The 26774-nt window shown below is 35.4% G+C and overlaps 1 protein-coding gene across 4 annotated transcripts; it reads right to left on the reverse strand.

Moving 5' to 3' along the window:
* Positions 1-19: 19 nt before the first annotated feature.
* LOC116424804 (homeobox protein PKNOX2) lies at positions 20-26244 on the reverse strand. 4 transcript variants are annotated; one of them, XM_031971693.2, is made up of 8 exons: positions 25908-26244; positions 12697-12800; positions 11470-11779; positions 10096-10305; positions 7763-8054; positions 7029-7160; positions 6643-6842; positions 20-5849 (listed from the first exon to the last, which is right to left on the reverse strand). In XM_031971693.2, the coding sequence occupies exons 2-8, from the start codon at positions 12717-12719 to the stop codon at positions 5526-5528; spliced, it is 1491 nt and encodes a 496-aa protein (XP_031827553.1). In that variant the 5' UTR covers positions 12720-12800; positions 25908-26244; the 3' UTR covers positions 20-5525. The 4 variants fall into 4 exon arrangements, with proteins under 4 accessions (XP_031827553.1, XP_031827550.1, XP_031827551.1 ...); XM_031971690.2 differs by lacking the exon at positions 7029-7160 and having other exon boundaries at positions 25908-26243; XM_031971691.2 differs by lacking the exons at positions 7029-7160; positions 25908-26244 and adding an exon at positions 22772-23052.
* Positions 26245-26774: the final 530 nt, after the last annotated feature.

A 26774-nucleotide genomic window follows, 5' to 3' on the forward strand; every position in this document is an offset into this window, starting at 1 on the left:
ATAAAAGTCAGAGAACATATTGCAAGCGTGACGGCATTTATTATCAATAAACAACTTATGTAACAGGATCTTGATGTACACGAGAAAGTATTCAAGTTGTTTACTTATGCTTCCTTTTTATTATGTAGGTATGTAATACGTTTAGTTTATGACTTAAAATTTCACTTAAGTTAGGAATGGACCTTGGAAAGTCCGTTAATTTTATATTAGAACATGAACGTAAGTACGTACATGTTTGCAATATCAAAGAGTACAAATATTTTTCAATATGCGTACAAGACAATTTTAATAAATAAAATACATATTACTGTATACGAAACGTAGTATGCTCATCAAACAGATCTGTATAATTTACCCATACTAAAATAATATTACCGAAGGAAGGAAATTTAACAAATTATTGATGAACAGTAAGCAGAATATAGAATAGAAAGAATAGAAAGAAAAGTGAAACAGAACGTAAAAATTCTGTACATTACTGCGCAAGTAGAAAATGAAAATGGAAAATCCGTATAACTCTGTACGAAATGTTTTTTCCGAACATAAGAAGTGTGCAAAAGAAACATACTTAAAATTAACACGAAGTACTAAAGAAAATCGTTATAAAATAGTCACTTAAATTAAAATGTTGCAATAAAAGACTAAACGATAACACGGAAAACAATAGAAAAATAACAGTGGCATTATTCTTAATATCCACCTATAATAAAACTCGAAATTGAAGAAATAATTGAAAAAATCGTAAAAAAATTGTAACAAAATCAACTTTCATTACTGCATCATTCTTGGTCCATTCCTATCTTCCTAAATATTTTGGACAGAGCTTGCACGTAAATTGCTAATACTGAATAGCATTATAGATGAGTTTTTTCTGGAGGTTCATCCTCCAGCATATACTCGTATGCACCTGGAAGGCTGAGAAAGTTGATTTTTCAAATTTTAGTTTAATATTCTCGAAGATTAAAACGAACAACCGTGACTTTTTAAATGTCTCCTAAATGGTATAATAAAGAATAACAAAGTATGCGGGACTTTGTTTACGAAAACACTTTTGTTGTTATATTAATTATATGGTAGGTAATAATTTGTAATATTCCGATTTATAACAGAAAAAGGATAAAGATTAGCGATACACGAATATCGTATAAATAGTCGAATAATTATAATATTATAATCGAAATGATTTATCGATTTAAATTCTTAATCTTTGCACTACAACGGTCATGCAAATTTTGGAAACATCATAAGGCAATGAAATGTACACTTTCATTTTTGAATATGAGCTTTCAAGTCATGTTTTCGATATTAATGTGTCTTTTATTCTTACAAATATACCAACGTATTTTTGAACGCAAATCTGTTCCGATACAATAATTAGTATTCAACTAAAACTTTGGGAGTATATGCAACGAGAATGTTACATGTAAAAAGCTTATGAATCCACTAGCAGTTTTTAAATGCAAGCTCTACAAACATACATTCAACCTGTTCGGTAAATGTTTCTACACATGTATGTGTAAGTCAGTTTCTGTGTCGGGTGTGTGCGTGTGCGTGTGTGCGCGCGTGTCTGTGTGTAGGTGAGTGTGAGTTTGAAGTATTTCATAGTTTTCAGTATACAAGTATGAAGTAGGAGGCTGGGCACCGCCCACCGAGTTATCACAGTCGTCTGGTGCCGCAGCACATACGTATACGTGGTTCAGCCTTACAACCTACCTCTTAGCCTATCGTTATTTTATAATTATAATTAGTCAAAGTACAGTATAGTCCCGTACTAGGTGATTCGCGATACGAGCCGACGATTCTCTTAGTCTTATATATCATTTATGAAAAGTGCATGTTATTGCTGGTACTTGTAAACAGCGACCTAATCATCAGCACGATCGATCGGGGACCTACTTTCGTTACAGCCCGCTCAGGAGGAAAAACAACGCAGAAAGTGGCGATAAATAATACGGGCGGATTAGCTGTTACCGTACATTTAAATCAACGCGTCCCCTTTTTACTTTGTCGATTCTCTCCCTCTCTATCTCTTTCTATCTCTGTGTATGTGTGTGTGTCCACGATCGTTCGACTGTCTCACTTACATCACTACACCGTATATGGAGCTATACTGTAAAAGCTGTCTTCAATTGATAATATCGTTTTACTACGCCTCTCATTCGACTCGATTCTTCCGTCTCGGAACTTCCTCAAAATTTTGCGACCAGCAACGGTTTTTGGAATCGGTTCGTCTAGGATGCCCGGGAAAAGCTCGTGGAGCCACTAATGGAAGCACTTTGTGCCAGTCGGCTATGTACATCGATACCGGAAGAATTCAGGATATCAGTAGTGACTGACCTAATCAACAGCATCGACCTCTTGTACGAGACATTCTCTCCTCTGAGCGCATCGAGGATCAGGTGGAGCATGATTTTCATTCACTATTATCATGCTCGTCTTCTATTGCTGCATATCTACGACTTAATCTCATCAGTCGATGGCGTTTAATTAAGTGCTAATTGTCCGTCCTCAATGCGTTGCAATTAATGGACTAGCTTCGGTCTGTTTAGCCATGTACAAAAGAAAACCTCCATTATTCGTATAATTTTAGTTTTATCGCCGCAACATTTCTTTGTGACATTAAGAATTAAGAAAATCAACTGGACACTGGTTAAGAATCGTTAGTTGGGATACAAAGACGAGAGACAAAGAATGGGCGATTAATTAAACACTTTGGTGAAAATACATCTAAATCGTAGAGCTTATTGGAAATGTTTAACAAGTAATGCCTGAAAATACAAATTTGTTACATTCTTCTATTTTATTGTTGATAATGGAGGTTTTACTGTAGTCGCAAGTTATACTTAGCAGTTTTGTGGAAACCACACAGAAACAGTGTGAGTGTGCTGTATATCATGAGAATCACTGACGCCGACGTGCTTAAGGAAATCTGCTGTGTGTATCTCATCGTAAAAAGTAACCACGTTAATGTCCACGTGCCTCGAAAATTCCAAAATTTTTCGAATTTTACGCTCTTACAACAGATAACATACTCTGTTGCTGCTAAAATTCACAGGATCTGTACACGATGCCTTGTAATTGTCAGTTTTACAGCGTGCAATGATTCGAATCGATGAAGCGTTAAAAATTCCAAAAATTTTGAGAGTTCGCTGCTAGAAACAAGATGATTATACCCGAATAAGTGGATTTCGGCAAGCTACTATTCTACACTTGAACGATCGATCTCGGAAACGTTTGTCCATTTAGAATCGCATTTCCAAGTCAGTCGACGGTCTTAGGATAGGTTTCAACGGTTCGAAGTGCGATGGACGGAACGCTTGGAAATAAGGACAATCGAAGACAAGTACATAGGAAGAACTTTTATAGGTTATATCTACAAGGATGATCATCAGAATGTGAAACGATGACAATATCGAATCGAAAAACATACATCGCATCTGCTAACGATTTATAGCGTAAAAAAGTATACAAGTTGCTAAGTATTCAGCACTCGTGATCTAGAGATTATTTCTTCATTTAAGTAAAACGCAACGATCATATGCAGACAGCGAATGTATGAACACTTAATCCTAAGATGGCATGTGCTCTTGTCGTTGGGCTTTAAAATTTTTCTTTCTGTCTTTGCTTTTAATTCGAATTCGTTTCCAGATACAAGAAAAAGGTATATCGTTAATCTTCTTCAGATTAATCACTAATATTCTTCTCCCTTTATTTCTAACAGTTCTGTGTATAGTTATGTACAGCAGTACCACAACCTCGTTAAAACTGCGGTACACGCGTTCAAAGACGACACTTAGAGTTTAAAAATATAATCATCATATATTTAAAGTAGTATTATATTATCATTGTTGTTGTTGCTGTTGCTGTTGTTGTTGTTGTTGTTGTTATTAATCGTAATAGTATTATTAATATTTAATTATTATTATTGTTGTTGTTATTATTATCTTGGAGGGATAGCACTTTGCTATGTCACGACACTGCAGAGCTGAACAAAGACTAAACGCGGAAGTTACCACGCTCTTCAATGGCACGAAGAATACAAGATCAAGATTGCTATTATCTAGTGACCGATCGATATCCGTTGCACAAGGGCTCGTTGAATCACAAAAATAGTGCGAGCTTGTTGATGAAATTTTACTCGAAAAGTTAATCGATAACTCGACAAATTTTTTCGTCTTTTTTGAATCGTTGACCGATCGTTAAAATATCTTGTCTATAACGGTAAGTGTAATACAATATCGTCGTAGCTTATTTTTAATTAGAACGGTTTGAAAACGACCTTTCACTTGTTATCGTTAGAAGATTTACTATACTATACATAGTCTCACTTGGACGATTTCAATAGTACTATAGAAATACTAGGAATTTCTTACAGATGTATCTATTCCTGGTTAGAAATATTCATTTCTTTGAACAAAAGAGTTAAGTTTCTTTTTTTATATATATCATTTAAACACCATGCAATTTTTGCGTTGAGAAAGTAAATTCATGTTTACTTAAATTTTTTATGCGTGATATTAAAGAATACCGGTTAAGAAGTATAGTATAAATTCGTTAATTTTTTAATAAGATATTGAAATTGCGTTTACAAATTCAGAAGATAAATTACTGTTTTCTTTACAGTGTTTGTAAAAAATTTACTTTGCTTGAAATAAAGCTTGATATAAAAATATATAAACAGCAATATCAACCTGTTTTAATCTCTTAAATATAATTTGTTGAATGCAAACAAGCAGAATGTTTCTTTTTTCTAGGTTGCTTTATAGAAAAGATTTGCAGATTTTCGGAAATACTGATTTTTATGAAATTTCCAGTGCAAAATGCAAATGTCCGAAGTCTTTAACCGTTTAAAAAATAATTTGCTTTTTCCATTTACTTAACATCAATTACACACGGAGCAATATATGCTCCAGAATGCAAAATGTGATCTGTTAAGAAGAAATGAGATCTTCCGATTCTAATCTATATATGTATGTATATATATAAGTTAATAATTTTCAATGAAAGAGGGAAACACTTAAAAGGAACAAAAAAAAAACTAATTAAAGAAAATACTTCAATCATGTTGTATATCTCGACGAATTAACCAAACTACTGAAACAATAATAATTTCAAAACTTAACATCTCTTTTGGTACGAATAAGTTCCCAGAAATTCGTGAAAATTGTATTGCGTTTAAGATTTTTTTTACGAAGAACGCGGAAACAGACGTACCGACTAAACTGTACAATCCTTTCAATGTCCACCATTCCATTTGAATGTTCTTGGTTCGGAAAAATAGATAACACAATAAAGGTGACAATTGTCAAAAATCCATAAGTCCAATGGTAGTAAAAAGAGATCAAATATTGTTGGATCCGATAAGAGAGCGTGATAACCTCGTCCGATATACCCTTGATTTTCGCGAGAATAATTACGTATTTGACAGTTAAAGCGAAATCTATTCTCGAATACCTTAATACTGTAATGAGCAACTGGATTCGAAGGTACCGTAAAGAGGTTGACGTATCAATGATCGACAAAGGTCAGTGAAGATCATCTTCGTCGCTATCGTTACCGTCTTTCGATCTATCGGCACCCCCCTCACCGTCGCTGGAGCCCGAATCGCTCCCAGAGTCTTCGGATTGCCAGCCGCCAGCTTGTTGTTGCTGTACGTGTTGCTGTTGAACAACGTGCTTCGAGACTTTATGACGTTTACCCGCGCGTTGCACCGGGTCTGCCCCAGCACCATCGAGCATCGGCTGCAGGATTCGCCGACGAGCATTAATGAACCAATTGTTCACTTGCAACAACGTTAAGTTCGTTTGACTTGCGATCTGACGCTTCTCATCCTCCGTGGGATAAGGGTGCTGTAAAATATTGTTGATATTATTATCATCATGTTTCTGTTCTGCGAAGGGCAAAATTCCGGGCTTTGTCAATTCCATAGGAATTATCATGATTATATATAATATCATTATAACAAATCAAACAGTTTTTCATACTATATAAGAATTTCATGTAAACTAAATAAATATTTGTCACGCAATTAACCCTTAGAGTGCTGAATACTTTCGACGCGAGCCATCGATTTCGTCGGAACAAATTTTCAAAATGAACCACATCAAATTGATTCTACATTTTCCTCCGATTCTTCTTCTGAGCTTTTCTCCGTGTAGGATGTCGCATATATGCGGCCATAGTTTACACCGATCGCTTTCGCTGGGCGTATAAATGCGCCCTCAGCGCTCCAAGGGTTAAGGCGTACCGACAGCGATGATTTTACACAACATAGCAGAAAAGAGTTATACAGGACTGATTATTTAAATAAGAACACCTAAATATCGACATTACTTATGGTCCTACGAAACTCCTTAGGATAAAGTTGCGTTATTTTAAAGAGCAGATTAATAAAATTAATAAAAGAAACGATTCTTTTTCTAGAGAAATTCTTTATGAGAATCAGAATTAGAATTCAATATATTTTTTAAATAGAAACGTGAACGCGAAAGAAATTTAGTAGACCTATAAAAACCTGAGCTATAGGAGCCTCAGCATCGTGAATACTGTTGAATAAAGAAGTTATGTTAATTGAGATGGAATGGATACCTTGACAGGTAGCAACTATACAGAGGTAGACATTTAAATAAAAGGCATACGTACAACTAAATGTTCAAAGAGCCAAGTTCGCATGATACTTGTAGCTTGTTTAGGTAAAACTCCCCTCTTCTGTCTTCCTTTCTTAATGCTACTATGACTACCTCCGTGAGTACTACTGTGATTTGAAGTAGCAGTGCCAGTGCCACATCCTTCGTCTTCGTCTTCACTGGGTGCAGGAGAAGGAGAACCCGCCACGGTGATATCTAAACAGATTAAATAAGAGTCATTAACTGTTATAAATCTGTTAAAATACATTTCACCAGTACTCCGTATTCAATATTCTCTTTTAAATTCTTTTCAGAGTATTTCTCATAGCTGTTTCAGTTAAAAATTTTTGAATATCTAGACAAAGACTATAAACATTCAAGCATTAAGCAATTTTTTCTAACCAAGGTACTTTTCGTCGTTAGCATCTCCCACATCGATGTATTCATTCTCATGTTCTTGTAATGCAAGAAGGCCCCAATAACCAGCTTCTTCTAAATATATTCTGTCGCCAGTAATCACATTGTCCATACCATCTATAAACGACATTTCTTTGATGTATTGTTTATAAGAATACTTGTGGCGTTCACCTACTGGCTCACGTTGTGAGTTGTTTAAAGGAGTTTGCTTTAAGGTATTTATTATATCTTTAATTGGTAAGAAAAATTCTGGCCAATTTGACTCTTTTACAATTAAAGACTGTAAGGGTATAAATAAAAACCAATAAATGATTCATTTTAGTAAACTGTACCGAATTATAGTAAATTATAGTTATGTTCATTAATAATATCGTAGCCCCTTGCTTATATTTGAAATAACTTGTACAAATGTATTCGTATTGATGTTCCATTACTTGGATGCAATACCCAAAGAGTTCACCTGCTTCAGATACAATACATAGATAACACATAAAATTACAATCACATGCGAGCTCTTATTCTTCAAAGAAGATAATGGGTCATATTGACCTCATCTTACCAATTGAAGGTCAACAGTTATTTTAGACAACAATGTATAGAAAGAGAAAACTAAAACATTAAGATGCAGTTTATCTTTTTACTTACTTATTAGGGACCTTAAATGAAAATCGGCCATTAATAAGAACTCAAAGAGGGAAATTTACACGGAGGAAGCTCACCTTGACCAAGATACATATCGTTGACTGGTGCACAGGTATGCACCCCGATTTGAGAAAGGGGCGTGCTCCCGTGTACCGTAGAGGGTGACAGAGGATCGTCATGCTCCTGGCTGGAGGATCTGTTCGAACGTTGAGCAGTGGAAGATGATCGCGCCGACGGCGGCCTGTCGTTACCGGTTTCCTCTTGCGCGGCCACTTGACTCGCGCCACCGTTCTCCGACAGGGTGTCGCTTCTGCTCACTCTGAATCCGTTAGCTCCCGGTTCAACATCATTGCCTGTAGAAGACAGCACCTGGGAAATATATGTCGCAACTAGCCGTCAGAGAGCAGGGGTGGGGTTCTATAATATTTCGAGCGACGCGCAAGTATCGCTCGTTCTTTATACTATACATGTGAAAAACTATACCTCGAACGATCCCTTCAATTGTATATCCCTAAATACAACGTCAACCCTCCAGATACGTATTCTTATGTACATGTGGCTCAGCAATTAAGCAAGTTACCGCCCCCTCCAAAGCAAAAATTAGTGCATAAAACCTATTGTTTCTACTATCTATTATTACCTATTCAGATGTTTAGATTGAAATTTTCAGATAACAAGCATTTGTCCTAACGAGAAATTTATCTACGTGCTGCGATTCCAAAAATTTTCGTTCGACTTTTTCACAGTAGAATTTGTGTAACAGCGCGTACTACAATTTTGGATGAAATTTTCATGGGATATTCTTTGATTAATGTAGTTTAAGGTATGAATTTCTGTATGATACAAATGTATATCAATAAATGTGTTACATCAGTGTTTTCACTTAACAACTGCTAAAAATTTTCTTTCTAGAACGAAAGTTAGAAAGGAAGAGGAGTAACTTACTTATTGATCAATTCCCGTCTTTTTTAAGTAAAGAGACAATTCTATGTATATGTGTTTTTAATTAATCAGTTTCAAAGGTGCTTTACATGTTAATTTTTTTTCATAGCAAACAACCTGTAGCCAGCATCAGTGGAAAGTCAAACTCTCAGAAACATCAAAATTCGCGATATGTCACTGTATTGCCTATCTTTACCTAGGAGATCTTATAGGACTTCATGTAAAATTTATATAGTGTTCAGCAGCCCTTCAGAAGACTTTTTCTTAGAGACATAAGAGTTACGGAATTTGTTCCTTATACGGTATTAGTTTATAATTACTATTGGTTAAAAATTAAAAACGTATCAATTATTTAAGGATAACTTGATTATGTACTGGCTTAAAAAACGAACTGAGATTTTGTAATATTTTAGCAAAGCGTGATTTATACGATGAAAAATACTTTATACTGAAATGACATTGAATCTGGAAAGTATAGCTAAGAGGCGGAAGCTTTTTCAGCACATTAGTTGTACACTATTAAAAATGTCTTATTCTGCTCGTGTAAAATATTTAAAAAAAAAAAAGAGTATCACTTATACGTTTAAGATTAATCTTGAAGAACAACTTTTACTTTAATGAAAAGATGTCGCAAAAATGACTGTTAAAGTTGTTGTTGTAAAGGCAATCTATAATATCGACGCAAACGTGACGATGTAGTCGACGACCACAACCTGGTTTACTGCTTATTTATATATTGTTATCTGTACATTCGAAAGAAGAGACAATTCTTTTCAAGACAACAACTTGAAGCTAATGAAAATGGTTCACGGTATAAATCATACCTCCGTTTCCCCCCTCTCCCATTAAAAGTATATTATAGTACATGCGGTTAGTTTAACTAGTCTTGAAGGGTACTAATTTGTTCTTCCCCACGAACTACTAGTTGTACAAGGTATATATGTATATAAACTCTTAACCCTTTCATTACGTCAAAAATGACCGTCAATACGCTACCTTCGTGCAGGATGTTTGAACCGCAATTATTATATTATACGAATTATTGTCTTCTTGTTCAAATCACTTGAAATTAATAAGCGTTTTACGAAATTAAATCGCACGAAACTGAAACGTTGTGTTATTATGATTACTTTTAGAAAATGTTTTAGCAACAATTCTATATTCGATCGGTGTGGTTACCTTTAGTAACAAAAGGGTTAAGGATCTTGGAAAATGTTGAAGTATTTATAAATGCGACAAATAGAGTGTGTGTTGTTAATTATTAATTATTTTACTAGAGGGATACAACTTGACATGATCTGATAGTGTTAAACGCTGCAAGAGTTGAGCAAGGGGGCGGGGGTTAAAAGAAAAGTCGGTAGCGTATTTAAAGAGACACCCGCGATTCTTGCACGTCACTAACAAAAGGATATCTACGTAGGTAAGGGGGAGCAGGCCAGGATGCCTTAAAGATGAAAAGATATCTAACCTGCAAAGGACTGCTGCCGCTGCTGCCATTGCTGCCACTCGATGGACCCATGTCGTGTCCATGGTGACTGTAATCGCTGCGGAGCAGATTTTCGCTCTGCATCTTGCTCTTTAGGCACGTGATGTACCTGTTGCAGAAGTCCTTGCACAAATCCTGAACCTTTTCCAACTCGAGTAGGTGAATTCGCAGCACCTGTATCGCCTTGATCATCTACGATGGGCAGACAACAACATGAGAGGGAAAAAAAACAATGTCGCAGATACGATCGATTTTCTTTTCGTTTCCCTGATACGATCCGTCATTTATTATTTTTTTTTGTTTCGCGCCGGGAAACGCTGTCTTTGTTTTTGAACGATCGAACGAGGCGACGTCATTTATTACTGAATTGTCTTCAGCGTAAACTATCTTTCCTTTTCTAATATAATTTTTCTTTGTAGACTGTAAGCATTATTAAATAATGCGTTACAGCGAAAATCTAAGTTTGGAGCAGCGATTCTCAACTCAGTTTAACAGCGGGATCCTTTCCACGTGGAAAAAAATGTATATTTCTCTCCACGAAATACATACATTAATATTGTTTAAAAGTTTATTTCTGAAAATGTTTCGTATATATTTTAAATAACTAATTACAACTCGAAAATAAGTTTAATCGCACAACTATAGAGTTTCGCGGAATACAGGTTGAGAATCTGTGCTTTAAAGCACGCTTAATGAAAATACTGACATGGATCAGAAGTGACCCCATGCCAGTTTGTCGTGTGGCTATTGTCGGTTAGCCGTTTAAAAATTGAAATTACTCGAGTATTTTCAATATGCAGTCTTTTCTTTCTTAAGCTATTCGTGTAATATTATTATTATTATTATTTTACATCTACTATGAACAAGATGTGATAAATAATTTCCCTTAAACATGTAAAAACACATTTAGAAAAAAAAAGGAACCAGAAATGGTAACACATTAACACGTTGAGTGCTGCAAGATTTTGCGGAGAAATATATACAAACTGAAAGTAATGTAATATGAAATTATTTAATTGAACTGCATCATTGTTATTGCAGTTTCATCTCGTTGAACGTCTCCTGCATTAGTAATAGGTAGTATTACTTGCAGTATCGAACAGTTTTCAAATAATCGTCGTTTAATCGAATGAATTATAGTAATTCGATTCGGTTGGTATCACTGGTAACCCCCATGGCATCCAACATGTTAATATGTATTTTCTTATTTATTTTTGAAATATGATTTATTATGTATTATTATTCAATTGCCTGCCACGAGTCCAGTTCGTCTATGCAAAATGGATTAACGAAGAGTCGATCATTGTCAGCCATACGATTCGTTGTATTGTACACGGGTACGCGTGAAGGACTCACCAAACCGTCAATTTCGGGGTCATTGATCAAGAACGGCTTTCGGTCTCTTTCTTGGTGTTGGACGAAGGCCTGTATATCCATATTGAAACTTTCGGACGTCGAGTTGTCCGAGCTTTGAGTAGCTTGTTCGCATCTTTCGAAAAGTAACGCGAGCAGCGGGAAGAGGGGATGCTTGTAGACTGCCCTTTTGTCCGCTTCGAATTGGGCTTGATCCTGATGGGTTGTGTAATCGGCAACCCCACTTGCAGGGTCCTGATCGTAGCCAGGAGTCACCATCGCTAGCGCCACGGCGGTGCTACCCTCTTGCATTCTGCAACGACATTTTCACCGTCAATTTAATATATTCAATTTATTCGTTAAAAAGTGATTGGTCAGTACCAAAGGCAACATTGGAACAAACTATTTACTGGCATTTATCAGCTAAACCCGAGACTGCATTCTTACTTGATTGATAGATGATTGTGATTTTTCGTTATATACGATATCATCATAGTAACATCACCAATAAATTAGAAATTTCTCTTACAATTAGTAGAAATAAATCTAAACGCGTCGTAAATGGAAGAATAACGCGAGCTAAGTCAGTATTGAAAAATTTCATCAAGCGGTCATTTTTGGCAATCGTATCCCCTCTAAGACTGAAGAGACAGTCCAATGATTGCGGGTATTTCTAGACCTATTTCTGGCACACAAAACTTCCATGTTAAGTGGACAAACCAAATATTATTGTATGTATCAGGCTTATGCCTGAACAGACTAAACGACTTATCTATCTCGATAATCTTTGATATAATGCGTTTTTGAGATTTGAAATTTTGACCGTATTAAATATAATTCCTCGATACTAATGTTGAAGGCGCGAGCGTTAATAATGAATTTATTCCAATATTCTTGATGAATAGAATATTTTTAATATTTTTCATCAGATGAACCTGTTCATCTCTGGTTATACTTATAATGTTACAATGTTCCTTCCATGACGAGCTACTCTTTGAAGCCCTCCTTAAGACCTTGCTCCGAAGTATTCTCATGTATCTTCTACCGCGAAATAACAGCCAATCGGTGATTAAAGAACAAAATACCTCCCGCTATTCCAAAGAGTTTCATTAGACTTTCCGAATCACGAGACGTTACGGGGGGAAAAGCTGTATTTCACTATATCTCTTGCCGTGAAGAGTCGTCATGCGCAGCAAGGCAGTGCTCCAAGTACTCCTACATTTGTTTTACCTATCATTCCTGTCTGGCACCATCCATCGTTGCCCAGGTCCTCCGGGGCCTGTGATGCAATGACCGTTTTAACCTACGCGGAGAACCTTGTTCACAGTAGCTCACTGAAACAGAAGAAATATAACCAGGTAAACGAGGAGTTTTATCGAGAAATTATAGTTTATTAGGGGCAAGGGAAATATTATTTATTCGAGGAATACGTTCGCAGGTATTTTGGAACGGGGAGCGCGAGTGAGTGAACGAGACGAAAAAAGAATGCGAAGGAGATGGAAGAGAATCGTCGCGGCGGCACGGAGAACCAAACGATGCGCGGCACACTGCATTTAAATGTCATCGTTAGACGGTCTCAACACCATCAGCACTGTTGCTGGCACCAGTTCTGCTTCCCATTCCGAACGTTCCTTTTGAATTTTCCTCGATCGCCATACACGTCCCCTTCGGTATGAATAAATAAAGTACTGCGACACTCTTAGTGACAAAGCGGCGACACCCAACGAAAATCACGGTAATCCGACCCAATACGCTTATCAGACACTGACAATTCGGTGACCCGAACATTCCGATTCTTTTCCGAGCCTTGAAAAATTTTTTTATATCCTTATTGCCTTTTGCCTTTGCTGCTTTTTGGTTGCTCAACAGTGAAAACTCCTCTTAAATATTACCTTTTCGTGTTCTGCGTATTTAGTAAATTATAGTGGACATAACAACAAATTGTTTCAGTGAAAATGTAACGGTCTTTAATGTTTTCTAAATTTGTATGAAATTTCGCTGTAAGCAACGAAGTTTTGACAATTTTGTTGGATAATTTCAGAACAAACAGTTTCAACTAAAGATTACAGTAGAACCCTCCAAAACGAGATTAAAGTATTCCGCGATATAGAGTTTCACGTTTATGGATTTCGCGTGAAATTCTCCTTTTGGGTACTGGTATAGCTTGCGTCAGTTTTCAGTAGAAAATCTTACTTTCATAGTTGTTTTTCGACCATATTTTAATCGCGTTATAGAGGTCCTACCGTAATGAGCATGATTAGACTGTGGCACACTAATTAAGAAGTTCTACACTGTAATTCGAGAATAATAAACACAAACTAGCTACTGAGATTATAGATTTCATAGAGCATTGGGTTTTTTGGAGAAATGAGAAAGAAAATGATTGTAAAGTTAAACGGTAAATGGTATAGCATTTTACTGATGACAAAAAAAAGCAAATTAGACCTCCGCGTCGCTTAAATAGCTTTACTTTAAAAAAATCGATTACACCATACGATATTTCCTTTCCACTTTATAATCGAACGTTCTTCGGAAAGAATTCCCCGAGGACAACCTTAATGTCCCAAATTATTCGATCGATCGTGCGAAGAATATTACGAATCACCCCGCACATAATTCTTCGTAATTTCCCATAATGGCCGCGAATTTGCATCTCCAAATTAATTTAATAACGGTGAAAAAGGAAACACAGGTCGCGTTATAATTTGTAAGCAGCACTTCAAAGACACTTTAACCACATATTAATAGTGGAAAAAACAACTTTCGACTGGATTCACCACCAATAATGATAATCAGAGTTCAGCCAAAATGCGAACAGTCTGCCTTCTTCACCGACGTAATTTTCTTTAAGTTTTCAAACTTGTCACAAAGGCTGTTGACCAACTATGAAAAATATAATATAATAAATATGAATCACTATATAGACATGACTGCACTGGTTTCTTTCGTTGAACCCCTCAAAGATTATTATTATCGCAACCAGTGTTCCGACAAAGTTCAACAATTTGTAGTCTTACGAAAACTTTCTAAAAACGCAAAAAATTTGCAAGTGCGAAACCAATCAATCTGATCATCATGACGATATCCTTATTAAAGTTTCTTTGGAGAAAATAATATTTCACACGAACCGATTAAAGAATTCACTAAAATAAAAAGGAGCACTGTATTCATTGTTGATGCACTCTTACTCGGACAGGTACGATGTAAAAAAACATTATAGAAATAAAAATGTATGTCCCAGTCAACGTTCGAGCGTTGCAATGAATGTTCTCGGTACCTCTAGATCTAAGATGGGAGGAACGTCTTCGCGTAACGACGTGACGGAAGAGGAAGAGACAGGTAGGGAGGAACGGTAGCAAAGGGAGGCAGCGAACGGAAAGAAGGGTGGCACCCTAACAGACGAAGAACCTTGTAGGAGAAGAAAAAAGAAGAAGATGAACAAAGAGAAAGAGAGAGAGAAAGAGTACCATTACTTGCAAGTGGTGCTTCCACCACGCTCGCGTCTTTCCGTTAAACCCGATATTTATTGTGCCGGTCGTCTCTCGCCACTTTCATTTAAAAATATTATCGCTGACGGTGAACGGTCAGTGCAACCGTGTTCCCGCAGCTGCGTCTACGAATCGGTTCGACTAAAACGCGTTCAAATTTTCCTCCTTTTCCCACCATTTCGATCTCGCCATCCCCAACCTCGATGTCATGGCCAACGCCATTCATCGAAATAACAATAGTGTTAAGGCTCTTGGCACATTATATGCGGGAAACGTACTGCTAGGAGATCACTCTATGGTTAGGTCGACGAATTCGCCTGATCAGTTTTCATTTTTTACCAACCAGTTTCTTGTTGGTTTGATGTCCTGATTCCTGAGATTTTCGATCGTGTATTTCCTCTTCGCCAATAGGGTTGCGCGTAATCAATCAAAACTATAAAACTGTAAACTAAAAGGACACATATTGCCCCTGTGTCTTTTCGCTGTACATCTCCCAACTGTGCTTACTAGTACTTCTACGTTTTTCGTGTACCATTGAATAGTAGTAAATAAACATTTGTATTAATTTCATTAACCCGTTGCATTCGAAAGCTTTTCATTGGAAATATTCAACATTTCCCGATGAGATATAGACGACATCCCTTGAAACTAATGAGAAAATATACATAAATTAAGGAACAAAGGTATTTTATTTCAATATCGAGTGCAAAGGGTTAACATTTTACGTTAAATGTAAAAGTTTGACTCTTCTTACGTACGACTGAAAGTCTTTATATTTGAAAGCTGTTGAAAACATATTGACTAACGAATATTTTCGAATGTAATTAATATAAGTTGAAATGAACAAAATAGACAGCGTACAATGTGTACATTTTATCTATTGCTCGAGACGTCTTTTATGCAATATTTTTATAGAGCCTTTCAAGGGTTGTTTATGTAATTCGACCATCATCGATGTTTTTATGTGGAATTGTAATTCATTCATTCTTTACGCAACAAGCCCGTTTTTATGGATTTTATTATCGACACGGAAGAGATATTGTGCGGAATACCATAAACTGATCGATGGTTGAGGGAATTATTCTTTTTTTCTTGTGCAACGAGTAACCTTGCGTCACTTCCTCATTCGTTTCCGATGTAGCTATTGTTTCGGTTTTTATTGTTCTTTTATATTCACTTTTAGACTCTGACAATGTGGGCTTTCTTTAATCATTCGTGCAGGATCGACGAAAATTGGCCGTAACAAATCTTTAATCGATTTTCATTGATAAACAAGTTAAAGGGGTTGAAATACCGAGTTATCCACTTAACTGGGAATCCTTACGCGCGAATGGCAATAATGCGGCACGATTTACGGACATGCTATCTGCATTCGACTATATTTCACGACAGTTTCTTGCTAAAAATGAACGTCGTTTAATCCTCATTGTTGTCCGTTAATATTTTATGTTTACATTGATTCGATGAAAATGAATAATGCTCGTCATTGTTTGATTTGTTGCGTGTTTCGATTCGTTTTTATCAGCAAAAAATCTTCAGTCGATTGGTGACGTTTTCATGAAGATATTGTTAACAATAAAATTAATCTGGATTTGACCGGTAAACGACGCTAGTCTGTGCGTTATAACGTTGTCTTTGATACCGATCGACGACCGTAACTTGAGAAGGGTTGAACTCGATAACACACACGAGCGATTTCCCTAGGAAACAATGTAATCCCCGTGAACACCGTTTACCAATGAAAATCAAGTTTTTGTGATAATTTATAACTATGCTATCGAAACATCGTTAATCTACTCCCGATGTTCTCCCGCTGGAAACGAGTCTAAACACACTATAAATCGGGTAATAATGTGCACCGGGTCAATATTGAAAATTTTCACCATCAAAGGGATGACGTTGCACGAACACGGTGGTGCTTGTGCGTGTCGCGTTTGTTCTCGGGTGCTCGCGGGTTCAGATAAGTGGATATCCCTGAATAATAATTTCCGAGGGGAAAAATTCTACGTTCATTATTTTTAAGTTGAGTTTTACTCGGAAGGTTAAATACTGATAACGAAACAATGAAATGAATAATATGTGATTTATTAAATTCAATATGAAACCATCGTTTCAAGTCTACCTCAATATTACAAGGCATGGGGTTGATCACGTATTTATCAAGGATTAATATTGATGATCCATATATATCAAATCGCATTTTCAGAAATGAAATTGTACATTTTAATGGATCATCCTGAATCGGTATTGTCGCATCACAGACAATTCAGTTTTGTTTACTTATGTCTTCGCGTTTAATGGTAACTGCATGTTGAAGGTATGAATGAACAATACATTAAAATTAGAATACTGAAATACTGGCTGAAGAACTCAATGGAGTAACCCAGCTGTTTACAAGAATAAACGGAGACACGTAATGCAACACTACCTGTCGCTTAGCAATTAATAGTTAATTGTTGATTAAAGTTAAAAAGATAATGTTAATGATGCACTAGATCCAGAACATTTAAATACTCGTTTGAGGGGTTAATAGAGACCCGGCTGTTTACGCAAATAAACAGAGGCAGCTAATTACATCTCTCAATATCGCGATACATTTATATTTCCGTTTGAAAATATGGCTGATGCATTGTGGCACCTGTTTCTTCAACATTTCGTGAAATACACAGTCTTACTCCAAAAGATGTCGAAGTCTCGCCAATTTGAATTGATGATACCGGAAGATTTTCAACTTAATACTTCTTAGATGTCTTTGCAGCAGTTCTTCCTTAGAGAAAATAATTTCAACAAAATTTCAGTGACTTCAGGAATTATTTTTTCATAAAGTATTATCCAGTACTGTCCAAGTTGATTCATTTTTCAATGTTCAAAGCTTTCGCTATTAAACACCATCATACTGATTTTCAACTAGGTAGTCCTTTGTATGTAGGCGAAAAAGTGTATGCGCAACTCCTGTTCTCTTTAAGTTTTTCTATAAAAATAAATAAAAGTATAACTTATTCAGTTGCTACGTTGTCTTATCTTCCATACGAGAACACACATATATATATATATGTACATTAATATCCTTAATTCAGCATATTTCGGGACACTTCAGTATACCGTAGAGCTACCCTTCGTAATAGCTGAAGAGGTAAGATAAAAGTCCTCTGTTAAAAGTGCTCCAGCTTGATGAAAATGCGGTACTTTCGTTTCTTCCTTCTTTCTTTTGGTTGTTGTTTTATTTTCTATTTCGCATCGCTGTGCCAAACGCGAGGGCCGAGCAGAGGGGGTGGCTGGTAGTAGTACCGCTCTTCTTCATTCTATTCCTTCAAACGGACGCATTACATCGTTTTCGAATTCTTGGGTGCCGCGATGGTATTTGAACGCAGCTGTTGCCGGACATGAAAGCGACGCGTATGCTCTAACGAGTCGACGAGAGAGAACCGGCGCAAGAAAAATATCCCCGAGGGTGATCTATACTGTCCATCGAAATATCGTAATCGGTGGAACGTTCGCGATGTTGTCCTCCGCGTCAAGCCCGGATAACTTTACGATCTGCGTTTCTATTTTACGAGACTGCCGACACTCGAAAATACCTTTTATCTTTATCCGTTCGAGTTACGAGGTTCAATGTTTTCATTTTCTTATCGAGCGGATACAAACAACAATTGTCACTGGAATGTTCCTGCATCGAGTCATTATTTTCAGTGAACTTTGGTGTATATAACGGTATACAGTCGTGGATAAAAATGAGTGGAGTAACAGGTAGTAAAAGTGACTTTTAACGATATCTATTGATGATAGTTGTATAATTATGTGCTTGAATTTTACGAATTATGTATTTTCACGGTGTACACATTATTTATTCAACAATTGAAATTAGTAGTTGTATTCGTATTTAAAGAAATTACTTCGGATGCATAAAGCTGGTAAACAGGGATTGAAAAGATGTCGAAAATAACTGTCTGAAACTGTTATAAATCGGTTCCGACTGAAATAGTTAAGAAGAACCAAAACAAAGTCATAACTGTTATTAAGCATGTATACCGGTTTTGGTTTCGGTTCCGGTTCCGGTTCTTCGGAACCGACATTATATTGGTTTGAAGAACCACAACCGAAACAGATATGCCTAATGACAATTATAACTCTATTCTTAGGTAGACATCTGATAACAAAGTATTTAAAATCAAGGAATGTAAATGCACCCTGTATGGTGGGACTGTTACATGTATTAGATACAAACAAACATCTAGCAAGTCAAATTTACCATTAGGTTCACGTACATTTATTGTACAGTTTCTTCTATTGTTTGTGGAAAAGTTGATGTTCGTTCATTTAAATCTTGAAAATTAGGTGTTTAAAAGTAGACAATTTAAACACATATTCATATAATTACACACACACACACACACACACGCACACGCACACGCACACGCACACACACACACACACACACACACAAATCGACGCGTTCCGTAAATTTAGTCCCCGTGGCGGTAGAGTTGAGAACTATTAAAACACCGAAAACAGGAAAATTGCTTCACAAATTCGTGATTTTATTATAACAGACTACAAAAAAGGATTAAGTTGTCGGAATGTAGCTAAACGAATTAATGTATCGCAAAGTTCGATACAAAACTTGTTTATCAACTTTTTACTAAAAAGCACCGTAAATAATTGAAGACCTTATGGATGAAGAAACCAATGTACCACCATATACGAGGACTGTATCTCGAAAAATTATAGAATTATTAAAATTAACTGTGTCGACAAAACCTGTAAGACGCAAGCTACATGAATTTCGCATGCCGTGCAGCTATGTTACGTACTTGCAAACCTTACATTAATGAAAAAACAAAAACAAAGAAACGATTTTCTTTTACTATAAGGTATGTTATGTGCCAATGTTCTTGTAGGAAAAAATAATTGGCCCTGATAAAAACAAGTTTGAGTTGCAACGATTGAAAAGGAAAATTCATGTGTGGAGAAAGCCCAACGAAACGTTAAAAAAATAATTTATTACGTCAGCATTAAAATTTAGAGATGACACATTCATATTGTGGAGGTGTTTTTCATATAACGAAATTGGAACACTAATACGTATAGGTGGCACGCAATGAATTAGAGAAATATATTAAAGCAATTTACTGAAAATTTAAAAGGATAGTACTTATAATGGATTTTAATAAAGATTTTATTTTGCAACAAGATAACACAAACCAAAACATGTTGCAAGGGGAACAAAGAAATTTTTTCAAGATTCAGGTGTTCAATTAGCTGAATTGACAGCTCAGAGCCCAGATTAGATTGAACATTTGTGGCGTTCATTGGATTCTAAAATTCCTCTGAATAGGCGGAATACGAAAGCAGAATTTTTTAATATTCTGAATTTAGAATTTGCAACAATTGATAAAAAATGCATAGAAGAATTAGTAAATAGTCTACCATGCTTACAAGCAATTATTAAATTCAAAAGCAAAAATACTAAATATTAATAACTAGTTATTTATAATGATAACAGTAGTTACTAATTACATTTGTGATGTATTCACTTACTTCGTACCTCCCTAATTACCTGACTTACTAATTAATTGCAATTTAGTGTAACACAGATATAAATATTAATTTCAAACATTGATGAAATAAGTTATATATCTTGAAAATAAATATCTAATAACGTTTAGTTACATAACAATGTAGTTATTTTTACTGAACATCATTAAATACCATTTTCACCGTTTGACCGTTGATTTTTACTCATGACTGTATGTATGTAAATTCCTGTTTACGATAGTAATCATGTAACTGGAAGCAACGATGTTTTTTTATTAAAAAAATAAGTTGAAGTTTCGGATTATAGCTTTTGCTTATGAGAGTTTGATTTTGAACAGAAGAATGATTTGAAACATTCGCACATGCATGCTATGAATTTGAATTTAATGGATTTTGATTCATTTATGTAAGTCAGATACAATCGGATAAATTTATATTCCACTAAAAAAAGGACAAGTATATTTTAAATGACATAATATGGATGTCACGACACCAATAATATTTATCGATTAAGTATGGATACTAATGAAATTTATAATGAGAATTATAACATTGTAACAATTTTTAGTTAATTTAGTGTTCGAATACGTAGGTAGGTATCACTTACACGTAATTATACATTACAAATAAGGTTGTAAAGGTATTCGATATTTATAAGTTTTCGTGAAATCAGACGCACTTTTCAATAGTGTATTTAGCAAACAAAATGTACTTCCCTTCATAACAATATAACAGAATGTACGGTTAAGTATTGTGCAACTTGCATCTTCGTTACAGTTTGTAAAAAAAAAACACAAGTGAACAATTGATTATTATAACATCAACTGACATTACCATATTATATATCATATAATAAACTAAAACAATTTTTCCAAAATACATGTCATATTTAAATAATTTTTTAAGGAAATATTATATGATTTTTTTAATACAAAATGTACGTGTACAACATTCATATTTCGGAGTAGAAGGGAAAAGTGTAATCTATTTTTGAATGTACCGCCAGAAGAAGCTATTGGTGGATTTACAACATTTTATCACGCGTCGCGTGCCACTAAAAACGAAACGGTTCGTTCAAATGAAACGAATTGGCGGTAACTTTGGAATGGCGTATGTGCACTTTGTCCGTGCGATTTACTGCATCACGCGTTTAACGTGTCGATTTCTTGTAACGGGCAAATAATTACTGTGACGCTGAAACGGGCAATTAGAAGCAATCAACCAGCAAGAAGGGATAACTTAGACTGACGTGAAGTTGACATGTTAATTTGTCAGAAGTTTCAAGTGTCAAATTTCAATATTGCAATATAACAGTACTTTTCAGATTCATAAAAACGAATCGTTATTTGAATTTAACGCGTAATTTCATACGAGTTTGGTTCTTCGGTCAAAGAAAATAACAACAAAATAATAATGGAAAGTATATATATATATATAAATAGATTATTAAAATTTGTAATTAGCCAAAAAGAAAATTAGGCATTAAGTATAAAAGTTTCAGATAACTTGATTTACTCTTACACCTATAAAATACAGTAATTGGCAGGGAAGCAATAAAACATGCTTTTACGAGCGTAAGTACGAGAAGAGATGAATCTTTAACCCTTTAAGTGCCAAGCAGGTTACAAACAGATGAGATTTATTTTCTACAAAGAGGAAGTAGTTTGAACCTAAAGCAAGTGATTGCCAACACTTAAATGTTTGACTTTCTTGATAAACAATTCGTATTTTTTTTTAATCGCTTATCACTCGTCACTTCGTATCAGTGATAAAATAATCGATTGTCCTCAAAAAAAATATTCACACGAAAAACAAAGTGCAAACGCAAACGAATATTATTTTTAAAGAGTACACTCTAAAATCTATATGAACAGTGACTACAGACTCCCTCTTTCTTAACAGTAACAAAATTCATCTCATATCGAATCAAGTTGAGGTGTATTTTTCCCCAGTCTAATATAATAACGTGCACAATAGAATTTTCAAGAACAATGAGCACTCGCATTCTTTCCAATCTGGTAAATTAACTTTACAAATTTTTGTATTAAAAAGAAACACACACACACACACACACACACACACACACACACACACACACACACACACACACACACACATACATATATATACACATATACATATATCAGGATCGTGCAAATAAGTCGAGCGAAAATATTGAACTGCAAGAAACACTTTTGACGCGCGTACATACCGGCCTGGCACCGAAAGAGTTAATTATGACGAAGATGGTATCCCGGTGGGCGAGCAGAGTTGTTTACTACCTGTCAGTCATCGGCGTATTAAGCCGGCGTCGTGTTGGGCCAACAAACCGACGAAGAAAAGAGACTCGAGTTAGAGAAGTGCACCAGATCGTCGGCAGGCGTTAATGCGAGGCCAGAAGCTGTTTTTCTTTCTCCCTTTCATCGCTGTTCCGACACGAGATAGTCGAACTGTCAGTCAAACGTTCGATAACCAATGGTCGACGATCCCTACTACCACACCACGCCGGGGAAGAATCATTTTCATGCGAAGAGGGCGTAGCAAAAACTACAAGAGGCCACCGCTGCCGACGGCGCCGATGCCTCACTGCTGCGCAACGCTCTACCTATAGGGTGCTCGATAAAATTTCTGCGGGAAATTCGAGTTTGTCTCGCCAATTCTTTCGAGTCAGACAGTGCACGTTCCGTTAAAGTAAAACCTCTAAGCAAATTACGATTTTCTAACAACTGGTCTGCCAGTAATAATTTTTAAGAAATTGTATTGGAAGTATATGTATAATATTCGTTTCGTTCAACAACTGTTTGGGCAATGTTATAGTCGTTTGTATGCAAACAGTTAACTTTCCTTTTTAATTAGAATTTTAACTGCAAATTAATGGATAATGACATGTACGTTTTCTACTTACAAGCTTTTGAAACTTTGTCAGAACCTTATTGTCCTTCACTTAATACTTGACCAATATGTAAAATTTTAATTTGTGCTTACTAATTAAGAGATTATTGAAAGAATACAATAATTTCGCCGTAAATTGAAATATATACAATCAAATTTATGAAGAAATACAAACACTCATGAGAAGTGTACGCATGCGTACTATGAAGTATGGATGACAAAGACGTAAAAGTCAAACCTCGTACCTAATTCATGCGCATAAGAAATTAGTAGCATTTAAATTTTCATTATTTCTTACTGACATTTGATCGTAAATTCAGATCAAAATTCAAGATAATCCTGAAACGAATACTTACGTGAAAGGAATTTCTGCTTGTTTACCTCTTTGTCGTTGTTTACTAATGCAATACAAATTTTGAAAGTAATTCTTGATATTCACTGATTTCCTTTACTTTTGAACAATTTTTAAGACTGTTGTAGAAATGATAATTCATCAATTCAATAATCAATTCAAAGAAAATAATTGAAAGTAAATCATATTTCAAATATAGATAGTTTATTCTGACTTTAATTATTATATTATAAAAATTTCATGAAAATTAATTTAAAAAAGCAACAATACATAAATATAATTTAAGTTACGCTTGTAGTAAATTTCAAAATGCAAATTCTTCAATTAAGAAAAAGTCACTAGGCAATTTACAAGAACGACTTGTGTTTAATATTAAAATTTTGTATTTTATTTTTTATATTAAGAAGAATAATGGCATAATGATGTCATCTTATTACAGTATTTTTGACACTTTTTTTTCTTCCGCAACAAATTCTTTAAACGATTTTAACTGGTTCTCCTGACACGATGTAAACGGCGATTCACTCAATGCAGGGTGAACACGCTTGTATTGCAGTTTCCCGTTTACCATTTGACGTAATTTGCTTAACACGAATTATTTCGTTCTAAATTGGAGTTCAAACAACTGACTTAAACAGTACATTGCGATTTCCAATACTATGTTAATTAACTAAAATATCAAAGAGTTAGCAGTTCAATATTAAATTTTTTTAGTGGTCTTAGTCCGTTGTACACTTTGTTTATAGAATATGCATCGTAAATTTTTGTTATAATGCAACGATAGTTATTAAATTATAAGAATAACAATATACGCTAAAGTTACATGATTAAAATGACAACTTAAATGTTTTGTGATTTGAAATTCCCGCCTATTTATGCACGAGTAAAAATTGTAACAGTATTAGAACGAAATAGCATATGAACATTATTTATGTCAGTATCCTTCGAAAAATAAGTTAAATGATAAATAAAACAAACACAGAGGTAATGATGTATTAAAACAGTAGACATATGAGTCTTGTCATGTTACAATATATCCACGAGAGTACATTTAATATTGTGTAATATTACGATTTATATGATATATGTACAGAGCGTCATATTATTTTTTAAATCGAAAATTATATTATGTTCAGGATTTTTCATCTAAAATAAAATAATGCATGATAAATTAAACAAGTCAAATGATATAGAAGAATCAGGATTATGCAGCGGTTGTGCACGTCACGCGTAAATACTTTTTTTTTTATATCATGCGTGTTACAAGAGAATTCTATTTATCTTCGTAATGATGGATGCGAAGAAAATATTACAAACAACGTGAAATTCTGTACACTCGTTCGAAAAGAAAGAAAATATGCAATCTGTAATTTCCGGGATGAAGAATTCGTCGAGGCAAACAATATTTGGAAAATAATGAACAATTCGAATACTAAATTCTTAAATCTCAAATAAAAATGACACAACTGATCTAAGATATCTGAACTGTATATTATACACTTTTCGAAATCAGAACTACATAAATAATGAATACCATCACGCATTGGTTATGTTCTTTCGGCGGATACAATGTAGCATAAAAATCGATCAAACGCATGTGCGCGTTGAGGGTTAGTCTTCTCCCTGTAATAACAGCTTTTTGGACTTGAGAGAACGCTTTGCCAGCGTCATAAAATACATAGTCCGATTATGCAACATAATTCTGAATGAAACTATTTTCGAAGCAAAACTGGCGATCGCGTGCGATCCACATAGTTGCAAAAGAGTAATGCTTCAAATGAAAAACGGTGATACGATTAAAGGAGAAAGATATATTCCTCGGGAAATACAACAATACAGGCAAAGGAGCGTGAAGACGGGATGAACATGGATCGCCTGGTGCGCATAATGTCATCTAGAAAAGTTGCTCTCAGAAGACCCTTGACAATATCGATCGTATCAATCCGCAATTCTGTCAAGGCAGACCGCGAGGAATGGGCGTTCACTGGGGGCATTGCGCACAAAACAAGTTTTTCGCATGTATCGGCGCACCAAGAACGAACAAACGAACCTAACCTCACAAACTCGCAGGTGCACGGTCGAACGGCGGACTTAACCGATGAAAGTATGGTGCATGAGAACAGCTGTCTCAGTGACACTGTTCACCAACCGATGCCTATTTTCGATCGACTTACCGTGTCGTGGGGCCGGTCCAGGCAAATCCCGCAAGAGCAAAACAACACCGAGCACTGGTTTTAACGTTTCAAAAAATATTTCGGTCGGCGTGTCCGACTCGTTCGAGACCGATCGTACTTTTTCGTCCACGTGATACACTGCAAGAGCCGACGATACTCACGTATCGACACTGGTACTACTGTTCACTGTTGCGTTCAACACAGACGCGTCTGTTTACCACTGTTCACGTCGCACGATAAATTCAAGTAATCGGACATTTTTCAACATGCTTCTCCACAATCCCCCGTCTACTCCTTCCACTGACACGTCTTTTGTGACGTCATCGATTCAATACTTTTCGCGAAGGTTTTGCCTTGGTTGGTACTGCCGAACACCTCGAGATGCCGACACCACCGTGATTGCTTGTGTATTCAGGTATATTTTAAATAAGCGCGCGACATTTGAACCGAAGGCTTGCGTGGAAAAATTATATATAATGATTTTCAATTTTGGACAAAAATGTCGAAGATTCACATTTTATAGGAACTCACTATTTTTGTAAAGAATTTTAATGTATGGCTACAAATGTGAAACTAAAACGACGATATGTGAACATATAACAAAATTTTATTTTTCTTTAGTATGTACTATACTGACGTTATTTTTATAATTTCAGCTTATACGTAAAGTAATATAATATTGTTTACATATTTGAGTTTAGAGATTATATTATCTAAAAGTAAAAGGAAAAATAAAAGAATTAATTTTATTTTACCAATTTTCCAAATCAAATGGTCGAACAATGAAACCTGATATAAAAAGTAATTATACTTTACATTCCTAACTGATTTTTTCATAAAGAATTACTATATTCGAGGTTGTAGTAT

Source organism: Nomia melanderi, chromosome 5 (assembly GCF_051020985.1).
Source record: "Nomia melanderi isolate GNS246 chromosome 5, iyNomMela1, whole genome shotgun sequence".
Taxonomy (NCBI): Eukaryota; Metazoa; Arthropoda; class Insecta; order Hymenoptera; family Halictidae; genus Nomia; species Nomia melanderi.

Bases quoted from the DNA above. Each gene is read 5' to 3' on its own strand.
- LOC116424804 (XM_031971693.2), bottom strand. From the start codon at position 12,719: ATGGTGCCAGACAGGAATGATAG. The intron at 11,780-12,696 runs GTAAAACAAATG...ATGTCGTTGCAG, and splicing joins GTGCCAGACAGGAATGATAG to AATGCAAGAGGGTAGCACCG. The intron at 8,055-10,095 runs GTTAGATATCTT...TATATTTCCCAG, and splicing joins GCGGCAGCAGTCCTTTGCAG to GTGCTGTCTTCTACAGGCAA.